Below are 13,259 nucleotides of genomic sequence, written 5' to 3' on the forward strand. Positions count from 1 at the left end.
TACATGGCTGCCCTCCTGTAGGATGGGCTGGGGTTGGAGCAGATCGGAGTGTTAACCTGGGATCTGTAAGGCTGGCGATGAAATAGCAGAGGTCAATTGTGCTACTTAGGGACTTGGGGGTGGGGTGGGGTAGGGGCTTCCTCACCCATCCTGGGATGAGCTTATCTTAGAAATAAGAGGCCTCACCTCGGGGCCCATTGCTGATGAGGGAAGCAGCTGTTGAATCCAACTTCGTCAGCCGTGTCTTTAGGAAGGTGAGTCGGGAAACACTTCTGTCTGGGCCTAGAAGTTAAAGGCAAGACTGTTGGCTTGTTTTCACAATCTCCCTGCCTGGACCCATCTATCTCTCTGTCTCTGTCTCTGTCTCTGTCTCTGTCTCTGTCTCTGTCTCTGTCTCTGTCTCTGTCTCTCTCCCCTCTCCCTCCTGGCCTCTGTCTTTCTCTTGCACCCCTCCACCCCTGCGCATGCTCATGTGTGCTTCTCTCTGTCGCCACACCCCTCCTCGCGCAGGCGCACACGTTTGCGCCTCTATCTTTTTCTCACTTGCTCACTCTCCTTCTTTTTCTCCAGCACACATCAGCTCTCTCTCACACATGTAGCGGCCCCAGCAGCATTTGGAAAGCAAACAGAAGAAGGCAGTCTCCTTAGGGACTAAGAACCCAGCCAGGGATAGAAAGATGATGGCTCCAGCAGCCTATGAACGCTCTGAACTGCTGCCTCCAACCCTAGGACTTGGACCTCCGAGACGAGGAATGGGAATGTGGCATGAGCTACAGAAAGAGGCTGAGAAATCTGAGAAACCCAGGCAGCATAAACAGCCAGGCCCCTGGGTGAGGGTAGGCATCATCACAGCCCCCAGAGTTCTCCTGGTTGAGCAACTTCTATTTAACCTTTAGTTAAACACACACCTTCACCCATACAGTGGTAGGCTGCTGCCAGAAGGGGAGATTCCCAGTTGCTTAAATGGGAAGATTTGTTCAGACCTAAAGATCGACATACCTTTTTGTTTACTTTTCATTTACATCTAAGCCTCTCTGTGACCCTCCCTGCTCCCCCCCCCCAGGGTCGTTAGCCAATACTGGTCCACGGGGGCAAATGAAGCAGAGACAATGAAAGGGAACTGGGGATGAGGTGGGGTGTCAGGGGTGGGGTGTTCCGAAGCTCTGTGAATATGTATGGTAATGACAACACACCAGGACCAGCTTTGGGGAGCTTTTATTTTGGGGGTGAATCAAGGGTTACATAGTTTGGGGGACAGGGGTAGGGACATCCAGGGTGGGCAAAGGTCATTGGCTGAATGCTAAGGTACGGAGTGACCTCATTAGATGGGAAGGCATTCCAGGGGGTCTCAGGTGCTGGGCGAATGGGTTCTCATCTGGAAAACGTTGAACCTGTAATCTTCACCAAGGCTGTGTGACATTCTGTATGTAGAGGTATGTGTGTGGGGTGGGGTGGGGTGGGGCAGAGTGGGGTGGGCTTGTTCGAGCTCCCCAGACAAGGTCAGAGAAAAATAAGCCCTATTGGTAAAGGAAGTCTGCCATTTTGTACGGGGCCCAGAAGGCAACGGTAGACTTGGACCTCAATTAGCAGGGCAACACTTGACTTACGGATAGGGCCACATGCCAAGTGTAGGGCAAACAGCAGCACAGACCCAAAACTAAGCTAACGAAAACTCCCAGGCCACCGACAAAATGCCGCTGGTGTGTTCAGGAAGGGACAGAGCCAGGGAAGGTGTCTCACGCGGGCGTTCGCATTGACTCTGGGAAGACGGCCTAGGCAGAGAAGACTCGGTAGAGGAGGCAGCCATCAAACCGGGACTCGGTGGACACTGCGTCCTAAATCAATGAGCCCAGCTCTACATCCCTAAGTCCCATCATCTGCCAGCGTTTGGGACCCACCACCTAGTCCCCTGGTGTCTCGTAGTAAGTGAAACTCAAGAGCCACAAAGAATACTGTGGAAAGGGAGTCTGGGAAAAGCGAGGTCCTTTCGTGACCCTCCCTGAGCCAAGCTGGGGTGGGAGCTTCAGAGAAGGAAGGGCAGCTCGGTGCAAATAAGGGGCTCTTAGGCACCGAAGGCTTGTGGCCGCCAGCATTCAATGTAAGGGTATTAGGAGGTGGTCTCTGAGAGGTCCTAAAGGTGACCTCTCTGTTTATCTGCTCGTGTTTAGCACAGGGGTGGTTACAGAGGCACAAAAGTGTGTCGACCTCTTTCTTACTCATGCAGGGTAGGAGTATGGCCCCCCTGCACCACCTCAGCTATGCCCATCTGTCACATGGAGATGACCTTCTCCTTCACGGTGGAGACCACACGAGTCTCTTATATAACCTTGCTGTGAAGACTGAAGGGATTAATGACCCCACAGTGCCTCTCTCAAAGTTGCTCAGCCCATGGCAGCTGTTAACCAAGAGACCAGTTTAATTCTCAAGTGTCAGGCGCCTGCTGACGTAAGCAGGCAGACACCGCCTATCTCTCGGGGTCAGTGTGAGCAGTAGATAAAACAAGCTTATGGGAAAATGGCTGGCGACAGAGCTACCCAGTGGGTAGCGATGGCTTTCCTATATCAACCTCCTCCGACTCAGATGGGCCGACTTTCCTGAACTCTGGCCTGGTTGGGATCCCCTGGTTTCTTTCTCTCACAGTGAAATTCTTTGTGATGTGGAAGAGGAATCAACAGTCCCCTTCAGGCTGAAGAAATGGAGCCGAAACATTCGTGAATCGGCCGAATAAAGACTTCACTCTGTCCAGTTTTGCAAGCCCTTTCCCGAAGAGAACTGTGGTTCTGCATGGAAGATGGCATCCTCTTCAGCAAGTCTGTGTGAGAAAGACCCCTGGGCTTTGGTGTGACTGTCAAGAAACAGCCAGGCTGTTCCTTCATGGAAGGGTGGACAAACCATGTGTGCATGTGCCTGTGTACCCATGCCTTTGTGTGTGGGCACGGGAGACGCCAAGTGCATGTGTGTGTGTGTGTGTGTGTGCGCGTGCATGTGTGTGTGTGTGTGTGTGCGTGTGTGCGTGTGTGTGTGTGCATGTGTGCGTGCGCGTGTGTGTGTGTGTGTGTGTGTGTGTGTGTGTGTGTGTGTGAAAATCTGCCTTGCGGAAGTGTTACTGCAGTGATGTCTGGATTTGTATTTCTGTAACAAAAGGGATTCTCAAAAAGAGACTGCTTCCGGTCTACAGTCCTTGTGGGTTCTGCATCAGAATTGCTTCCTGAAGTGTTAGCCTCACATCCTAAGCCAGTGACTTTAATTTCATTTTAATGGCAAAGAAACAAAACTTCCGGAATGGAACGAATGCCATTTCTTTCTCCCCGAAGATTAAAAACAACAAACACAAACAAAAAGGAACAGTTTGGTGTTCTCAGAGAGAGGGAGCTTCGGAGAATAATTTTTTTAAACAAGTGGAGAAGTGGGGATCAGAAGCACTGGTGATGGATGAGTCGGGTCAGAATTCCACTCTGACGCCTAGGTTGCCACAGGCTTCACCGTCTATCCCCTCTAGGTGGCACTCAAGCTGACCACGTGACTTAACCATTATTATTATTATTTTTTTTAACTTGATAGGTACCCAAACCTTGTCTCTGCATTAGGACCAGAAGCCCTAAGATCTTATACCTCTGACGTCACGTCTCAGAGTGTTATGCACCTGGGAACAGGTCAGAAGTATTTTCTGACTAAATGATTCAGAGCTTCTGTGTTTGTTTTGTTTTGTCTTGTTTTTAAATGCCTAGAGCAAGGGATCTAATCTCCTTCACTCATGGCTTGCTGAGGATTTGTGAGTTGGGCCTCAGGAAATGAAAGGCCTTCCTAATTATATGCCCAAACAACCAACATTCTGTGTCATCTCTGTTGGAATTCTAAGCTCCACCCCCACAGCCACCTGGCAGCAGGCAGGTATGCTCCGCCCCACAGTTGCCTAGCAACAGTCAGGTATGCTCCACCCCACAGTTCCCTGGCAACAGCCAGCTGTGCCTGACTATAAAGGGGGCTGCTTGCCCCTCCTCCCCCTCTTACTACCTCTTGCTCTTTGTTCTTCGCTGTTCTTGCCCCCTTCCCCATGCCCCCCTCCCCACATGCCCATGGCTGGCCTCCTTTCAGCTCTTCTACTCTTCTCTCATTAAGCCTCTCCACGTGAAACCATGGTGTCTGGGTGCCTTCTGTCACAGGCCAGATTTAAAACTTAACATTGGTGCTGAAACCCGGGATCGAACCAGGAACTCTAACAATCTCCTTTCCTGTGGCTCCAAAGCAGACAGCTATGCTTTGGAAGGATGGGCTTGGCTCGGTAGGTGGGTCCAGGAAGGAAGGAAGCCTATTTGCCAATTGGCTATAGCCAGTTTCCCAGCCCTGCACACCCAGCAGTAAAACCGGAAACATTTCAACTTGTGCCTTGTTTGCCATGCATGGTTACTAAGAGGTTCGCTAAGCACTGGACCAGGCACACTTCAGGGGTACACCATCATTGTTTTGACGACAAAAGAAAGGAATGAAGCCATGCTCCTGGGCAGACAGAGAGGACCCAGAAGAAACGGAGCCAGCTTCCCTCCAAAGAGTGGCGAGTGGGGGTGAAGTTTTGCAGTTGAATACTCAAGTAGTAAGGATGGATTGAGGTTGGAGATCTGTTGGTCGTGGGTCACCAGAGGAGGGGGAGGAAATGGACAGCATGGAGAACTTCCAGTCGGATGAGACACTGAGGGGATGCTGTGTGGGCTGAGCTGGCGGGTAGAAGATGAGTGTGGCAAGCGGATGGTAATAGAGAGAAAGAGTATGAAAGGGAAGGAAGGAGTTACCAGTACAACCGGGGGTCTCAGTGGGAGCATCCTTCAGGTTGGGAGCAGATAAAGACTTCAAAGATACTGAGATAGACTTCTATGATCAGGAATGGGGGGCTGGGCTTTTACTCGTTTAACCTCTTGCTCAGCTTTGAGGGAGGGGGATGGACAGGGATGGCCATGACAGATACATGACAGGGACGGGAAGTTGGGGAGGATGGACATGACATAAGAGCAGTCCCTCCCAAGCAGGTTGAGGTCCAGAAGGGAGACGACTCCTTTAATGAGGGTCTGTGTACAGAGGCTGTGGAACCTGCCCCTTACCTACCTTCTCCAGGGTCCATGGGGCTGGGAGTGTTCAGCTTGCAGTACATGTGACCTGAGATGACATTCCAAACTATTATCTCTCCGTCGTAACTGGAGGTGGCCAGAAGAAAAGGGGGGCACTGAGCCACACAGAGAATGTCCTCCTTGTGCCCATGGTTCTAAGAAAGAAAGACAGAGCTGAGGAACCAGATCCCAAGTCTGTGGGTCACGGGCCACCAGTGGAGGTGGAGGACAGGGATGGTGTGGGAGCCTGAGAGCTTCCAGTGGATGAGACGCTGAGGGGATGCTGGGGGAGATGACTTGGTGGCTGGGTGGAAGATGCGTGCAGTAGGGATGCCACATTTAGGGATGATTGCAACTTAGGATAAATCCCAAATTTAGCAGGTTGTTGACAAGCTGTTCCTGAAAGAGCCAGGTTGGGGTCTATCTAAGGCCAGTGGGAAAATTCTACCGCAAACCTCCAAGCACAAAGACCCCTCCCTTCCAGGGAGTAGTTAGTTCCTGGAGCAACTGCAAACCAAACTGTCAAACAAAGCTACCTGTGACTCCCAACCGACCTCCCCTTGACTCCCAACCATCCACTCTGGAAAGTCCAGAATGGTCCACTGATCACGAGTCAGCTTGGAGGTCACTTTGCCCCATCAATAATACCCTGCCTAGTGACCAATTGTTTGAATTCTGCCCCAATTGTTTGCAAGGTATATAAGTCCCTGTCAGAGTCTGCTCGGAGTCGTCTCCCTTGAAGTGGGAGGACCCCGGTGTGTTGGAATTAAACTCCTCTTGCTTTTGCAACGATCAGCGCCTCCGTGAGTGTCATTCAAGAGGTCCCGGAAGAGGTTCAACTCGGACCTCACATTCCCTCTCAGGCTACACGTGGGACAAGGGAACTAAGCTATGGTCTGAGGAGATTTGGTTTCCTGTAGAGAGAATATCTTATGTATTGTATGGCTGCATTGCCTGTCAATTAAAAAGCCTATGGCCTATGACTTAGGTAGCAAATGGAAGGTAGGACATCTGGAAGTGAAAAGAATTCTGGGAGAGACCCAGGTGAGGGAAAATCCACCCAGGAAAATACAAGGAGATAGACACATGGTATCCAAGCACAGGTAACCAGTCACACAGCAGAATGTAGGTTAAAATAATTGGGTTGTTTTAGTTATGATCCAATCAGAGTAGAGCCAAGCTATCTATGGATATATTTTGAATCTGAGTCTTATTTCTAGAAGCATGGGTCTGGAAGAAAGAACTGAGCCTAACCTCTACCATTTCCTACCAGTTGGAAACCCACATACCAGAGTAGAGTGCACTCACCTGCCCTCCCCTGAGGCACAACTGTGAATGGAAATTGAAGCTATGGGCTTCTCTCAAGAGGAGGCACTTTGCCCAGGTGCCTCTGCTGCAGACAACAACCTGAGCCTGGTGTGTGGAGAGCAGAGCTGCAGAGTTCAGAGGTCCCTGGCGATGAGCATTTTACATTTCTCATGTGGGTGATTGCTATGTAATGACGATTGCTCTCTCTCCGCCATATTAAAATATCCCAACCTTGTCTTCATGAGCTTGCCAGAGAGCATCCCTTGAGAACTTGGCTTGAATTGCCAAAGAGACTCTGTTTGCTCTTGGATTTTATTGTGAGACTATTGGGAAAGCAAAGACTGTTAGATATCGCCTTCCCATGATCCTCTACTGCCAGATGTCCTACCCCCACTGTAGAATAATGTTTTCTTTCCTATTCTTGGGCTGCATGTTTGAGTCCCCAAAATTCACATGTCAGAACCCCAACCCAGTGATTCTCATCCTGTGGGTCGTGACCCCTTTGGGGTTGGGGAGGGGGCAGCGGTGTCAAACGACTCTCTCACAGGAGTTGCACATCAGATATTTAAATTATGATTCATAACAGTAACAAAATTACAGAGGAACTGTACTGAAGGTCCTACAGCTTTAGAAATGTTGAGAACCATTGAGCCGAAGTAAGGAAGGCAACGGTATTTAGAGAGGTTATTGGTGTCACATAGATCATGAGCATGTGGTCCGTGTCGGGATTAGTGTCCATACAAGAACAGGAAGAGGCACACAGTTCCTGTTTGCTCTGCTATGCGGAGACATATCAAAGAGGCTGACAGTGACTAGCTTTCTATCTGAAGGCCAGAAAGGGAGCCCTCACCAGGACCTGGCCTCAGGACCTGGAACGGGGGTGGGGGTGAGAGGAGGGTGGGGGAGGGGGTTAAGGTGGGGGAAGGGTATGGGGAGGGGGAGGGGAGATAGAATTTTGTTGTTTAGGCTTTGTAGGGTGTGCTTTCTGTTAAGGCAACTCATTAGCATATCTGCTCTCCTACTTCTAAGATGTTGGCACATCAGACTCTCCACAGTCCTTCCAAAAGACACGCTCCTGTGCCTCTGCACTGTGCTCCTGCATCTCCTTCTGCTCACGTGAAGATCGTCTTTCCCTTCCTAAAGAACCCCTAGTGATCTTTCGATCTCCCGGATTCTGCTTGTGTCCTCACCTGCCTGTGAACTTCTTAAGAGTCGCATTCGTCTCTTCTGTGCCTGCCTACTAAGCGCACGAGTATGCCAGTGCTCGAAAAAGACGTGTGCGTGCTGGAATACTAAATGTTTATGTCCTTCACTGACCTAAGCTGATAGCCAGACGCCATGGCTCCCCTGGGAAACCTTGCATATGACTTCGTTATTTCCCTTGGTGCTTGGCGAAACTGCAAGCTCTGTGAAGAAGGCAAGACCATGTCAGAGCTTGCTTATTACAATTGGAACTCCCGTAAACAACACATATTTGGTCCACAAGAGGCATTTAGTAGAAGCTGAATGAATGAAAACATATTACCGGGTAATTATTATGAACTGGGCTCTGGACAAGGTCTTCCAGACCACAGAGGAGGTCATATGAGGACTGGCTACCTGGATATACTGGTTAAATTCATGTCAACTTGACACAAGCTAGAGTTATCAGAGGGAAGGGACCCTCAATTGATTAAATGCCTCTATAAGATCAGGCCGTAGGCAAGCCTGTAAGGCATTTTCTTAATTAGTGATTGATGGGGGACAGCCCAGCCCATTGTGTATGGGGCCACCCCTGGAATGGTGGTCCTGGGTTCTATGAGAAAGCAGGCTGAGCAAGCCATCAGGAGCAAGCCAGTAAGCAGCACCCCTCCACGGCCTCTGCATCAATGCCTGCCTCTAGGATCCTGCTTTGGGTTTCTGTCCTGACTTCCTTTGATGATGAACTGTGAAGCAGAAGCATAAACTGAATAAACCCTTTCCTCCCTGAGTTTCTTTGTGTTTCATGACAGCTATAGTAGCCCTAACTCAGGTAATGGAGTTTGTATTTTAGCGACATGTGCCCTGTGGAATATTGGTAGGGTACAGAATAGCTGGTCCTATGACAGGCAGCTGGGTGGGGTGACCTTAGTTTCTGTATTTTGTGTCTTAATGCCTTGGCATGTAAACAGTTTTGAAGGATGTCGTTCATCCCTGAGAAACTGTAGGGAGCTGGGGATATTCTGACCCATGACAAGCATTGGGCCTCTAACAAGCCACACAGAGTCAGGAATGCCATGACATCACGAATACAATTTGGCTTACCAAAAAGGAACAGGTAAGGAAAAACTTTGATTAAAAAACACGCCCTCCCCACCTTGAGCTTCCTGCACCCGGGGACTCCCCAGCTGGACTCAAGGAGCGCGGTTTTAACTCTGCCCCTCTGGCCTCACACCTCAACTTGAACATGGGGCCATCACACCACCTCTTCCAGAGAGAAGGCAGCTGCCTGGACCATGTACTACTCAGGCAGGAGTCTGGCGGTCAGTAGCAGAGGCTTCGGAGAAACTGAGCATGCGTGGCAGGCTCGGGACGCGCAGGGGAGCCTTTATCGTGAAGGAGGTCTTCACTGTGTGCTACTTTGGGCCAGACAGTGGGCTGGGGCTCACCAGGTCATCCTGCCAGTGGGGCTGAGGCTTCCGGAAGTGATGAAAATCACGAGGAATGTCCTGTATACAAAGCCAAACAGGACCCATTGTGCAAGCCATTAAATGAGCTGCCAACACATTCGCGACGTCAGAAGAGAAGGTGTTGGCACATTTCATAACCCTACCCCTCACCCCACCACTGATGCAGATTTTTGAAATGTCAAAGCAAATTCCCCAAGTGACAGTGGGAATGAAAAGCAATCCTCTCCTGACGTCTGGGTGATTGCATTTCGGCAAATCATATGTCAACTGACAAGCTCTTGGATCCACCGCATAGCTTTGCCTTTATAATAAGACCCAGGGCTGTTTCAAGGGCTAAACCAACGCCATCAGCCCGGGAAGTTGTAATACCAAAGGACAGATTCAGTGCTGAAATTTCCCAGGTAGTCATCCCTCAAATCACTCTCGGGATGCGAGGCTTAGGCTGTGAAATATAGTGAACTTTGAAATGAATAAGGAGAACGGACAGTGTTTAAAGACATTAGGAAACGCAGGACCACCCAGCAGAGCAAGCAGGGCAATAGAATGTCACAGGTAGATTTAAAACTTAGTTTGAGGGCGCTACTTTAAACTTCTGTCTCCTAATCCCCTCCATAAAGAGGGATTTCATGACTGCAGAGACGTTTATCGGTGGCCTTTTATTGCCTCTTTTTGATTGGAGCCGCTCTAGGAGACAGGTCAGGAGGAATGAAGAAAGTAAAAGTCTTTCACACTCCTCTACCATGGCGGCCACCCCCACCCCCACCCCCCCCCCCCCCCCCCCCACCCCCCCCCACCCCTCAGCGTAGCCTCCTACTTGGACTTAGGTCTTTGCAAGTAGGCTGGGGAGGAGGGGCCAGGAGGAGCTGGGGGCGGGGAAGCCGGGAGGCGTGAGTCAGGAATAGAACTCAAGACCTGCACCACCTCCGGCTCCTAGGAACCCAGAGGCTCTGGAAGCTCTCCTAGCTGGTACATCTTCTAAAGGGGAACTTTGGGAAGACACTGAGAGGAAAGTCTTTAGAAAAGAGGAGAGGAAAGAATAAGGAGAAATAAAGGGACTCCTGTGTGTGTCACTTGCTTTATTCCAGGCAGCAAAAACATGCTTGAATCTATTTTTAAAGGAGAAGTAGGATGCTGGAGGGGTGGCTCAGAGGTTAAGAGCTCTGGCTGCTCTTTCAGAAAACCTGAGTTCTGTTCTCAGAGATCTGGCGGCCGTGAACACCTGCACTCACATGCACCCCCCCCAACCTCCGCATAATTACAAAAACAATACAAATACATCTAAACAATGAGATGGAGGGAGGAAGTCCATTGGAGAGGAGGGCTTTTGAAATGTCTTCATTTGTTACATTGTACTTACAAAATATACGTTTATTCTTCGGTCCCATCCAACAGCTATGACACACCTAAGACGACAACAACAAAAGATACATTTATAACACTCTGGCTTCGGTTTGTTATTAACTTTATGGCTTAACCCTGCCTTATCCACAGGATAAAAGAAAGGATAGGATACTTTCCGTTGCTTATGGAGAACAACGGGAAATGACAAATCAGGGTCAGCCTTTAAAGCACCGGGAGCCAGGAACAGCCACCCCTTAAGTCTGAGGTCTACAGATCCTTTGTAAGCAGCTGCCTTGGGGCAGGCGGGGGCGGGGTGGGGGAAGTGGAAAGGGGAGATTTACTTGATCTTCAGAGCGTGTCTGAACTCTCCAGCCAAGGCTACTCACAGAAATAACCTAAGGATTGCTTCTCTCTCTTAAAGGGTATTCGGGGAGGAGTTACAGTATTTTTGCTTCACTTTGTGATTTGTTACTTTGGCATTTAAAAAATAGTTATTATTATTATTATTATTATTATTATATGAATATGGCTGTTTTGCCTGCATTTATGTTTGTGCACCTGGTGCCTGAGGAGTCCAGGAGGTGTCAGATACCCGGATCTAGAGTTACAGATGTTCTTGAGCACTATGTGGTGCTGGGAATTGAACCTAAGTCCTCTGCAAGAGCAGTCAGTGCTCCTAACCGCTGAGTCGTCTCTCCAGCCCTGCTGATTTTTTTCTAGTTAATAAATCACTTGGTGGGTATTGGTACTCTGTCTAAGCTCCACCCCCACAGCTACCTGGCAACAGCCAGGTATGCTCTGCCCCCCAGTTGCCTGGCAACAGCCAGCTGTGCCTGGCTATAAAGGGGACTGCTTGCCCCCTCCTCTCTTGCTCTCTCTTTGTTCTTCTCTGCTCTGGTGCCCTCTTCTGTGCATCTTCCCTTTTGTCCCTTTTCTGTCCATTCCCCTCCCCCCTCTTCCCTTCATGTGCCCATGACTGGCGTCCTTCTTCCCTTCCCTACTCTTCTTCTCTCATTAAACCTTTCCACGTGGAACCATGTTGGCTTGGTGTGTTCTGTCTGGACGGGGGCTGAGATTTAAACCTCAACAGTGGGGACATAGCTTTCTAAACAGTTGTCCCAATGTGCAGAGATTTCCTTCAGCCCTCTGGCAGAGCCTAGCTGCCTAAATTACCTCCCGGAAGCATCCGGGATCCCCAAATACTTTTTATTCTGGAAAATTCTCTTCACTGTCATTATGGCCATCAGATCCCAAACAGCTAAGATGTTGAAGTTTTAGTTGCCGTGTGGTGGTGACTGGATTAAAGGGTGCTAACTTATCTAAGGGGTGGGGTCCAGGCCCTCAGCAACTAAGAGCACTGACCGTTCTTGCAGAGGACCCAGTTTTGGTTCCCTAGCTCCCTTACCCGGTGGCTCCCAACTGTAACTCCAGTTCCGGGGCATCTTATACCCTCTGACCTCCAGGGACTCCTGCACACATGTGAACTCATGTAGGCAGACATGCACACACATAATAAAGAAGTAAATATTTCAATGCGGAAAGAGGGGCGGGTCTTGGTTGGAGGAAGTGGGCTGCCAGGGATGTGTATGCCTTTGAAAGCTGTGTCCAGTCCTTGGCTTTTTGGTCTCTCTCACTTTTCCTCATGACCTGAGCAGCTCTTCTCTGCCATTGCCCTTCTAACCATGACGTCCCCATCTTGCCACAGGCTGAGGTCTCGAGGCATTTTTTTCCCCACAATGATGAAAAGCTAGCTAACACAACCCCAGGCTGGATGGAACTCACCCGTTTCGGTTCACCTCCATGTAGGTACAGTCGCAGACTTCATTTTGATTTTCATCTAGAAATACATTATCATCTTATGTCAAACAATTTCTTTACTAACTCTCGCTCGAATCAGCTCTCAAGGGTTGCCCTAATGTGTCAGAATAGACTTTGTTGTTTACTCACTAGACGCCTGTTCCATTAAAGCACCGTTTGCTTGTGACCACCTTCTCCATCTGATTCTGCCCTTGATCTGCTACAGGAAGAGGCTTGGCTTCTCTGGATAGGCACACGACACGGAGTGAGTGGATGGGCAGATGGTCAAAGCAGGTGCGAGGGTGAGGCTCATGAATTTAGCTTCATGCCTCTTCCACCTTGACTTTATTTCTTCCCTTTTAAACGGTGAAGAATATGCTCTTTACCTGCTCTGTTGGCCTTCAACAGGCCAGAATCAGGGTATTTTTTTTAAACCAAGATTAGACATAGCAAATAAATGAGTAGCTTTGGAGTAGGTGAGATTTTATATCTATATATCTTAGTATCTATATATCTATACTTACATTGTGCATATATATTGTCTTTATTTTATATGCATTGGTGTTTTGCCTGCATGCATGTCTGTTTGAGGCTTTCAGACCTTGGAATTAAAAACAGGTGTGAGCTGCTATGTGGGTGCCGGGAATTGAACCCGGGTCCTCTGGAAGAGCAGCCAGTGCTCTTCACTGCAGAGCCATCTCTCCATCCCCAGGTGAGATTTGTAATAAGAGACTTGCGTTTAATTTGTGTGGTTGTATCTCCAAGATATGTAAGTCCAGAAACATTAAATACCATGAAATAGAGAGAAAGGGGGTAGAGTGATGCCATACACCTGGGAGGCTCGATCTTACTTGGTTCATTTTCCATTTATGATAAACGCACTCTATGGGGACCGCTCGCTGGAGTCCCCGCCTCACTTGCCATGCTGAAGGGTGTGCAGACAGTGTCCATTATTGTAGCTCCATATTTTCAGACCGCCATCTCTTCCCCCAGTAACAAGCCTAGGGACCAGATTGTACCACTAGGATGACAGGACTCAGGTCACCCTGCTGAGGGGCTCGTGCAC

At 49.3% G+C, this 13,259-nt stretch overlaps 1 protein-coding gene across 1 annotated transcript in view; it reads right to left on the reverse strand.

Annotated features, from left to right (window-relative positions):
• The window catches only part of LOC116885856 (WD repeat-containing protein on Y chromosome-like), a 50,082-nt gene that overhangs the window by 18,660 nt on the left and 18,163 nt on the right, over positions 1-13,259 (reverse strand). The window contains exons 6-12 of the mRNA XM_032887189.1: positions 13,115-13,194; positions 12,179-12,233; positions 10,413-10,458; positions 9,035-9,094; positions 5,094-5,254; positions 1,995-1,999; positions 187-282 (exon numbers count right to left, since the gene is read on the reverse strand). Of these exons, the coding sequence (XP_032743080.1) occupies positions 187-282; positions 1,995-1,999; positions 5,094-5,254; positions 9,035-9,094; positions 10,413-10,458; positions 12,179-12,233; positions 13,115-13,194 (503 nt within the window). The remainder of the gene's footprint in view (positions 1-186; positions 283-1,994; positions 2,000-5,093; positions 5,255-9,034; positions 9,095-10,412; positions 10,459-12,178; positions 12,234-13,114; positions 13,195-13,259) is intronic.

The sequence above is a fragment of the Rattus rattus genome, chromosome 16, assembly GCF_011064425.1.
Source record: "Rattus rattus isolate New Zealand chromosome 16, Rrattus_CSIRO_v1, whole genome shotgun sequence".
NCBI lineage: Eukaryota > Metazoa > Chordata > Mammalia > Rodentia > Muridae > Rattus > Rattus rattus.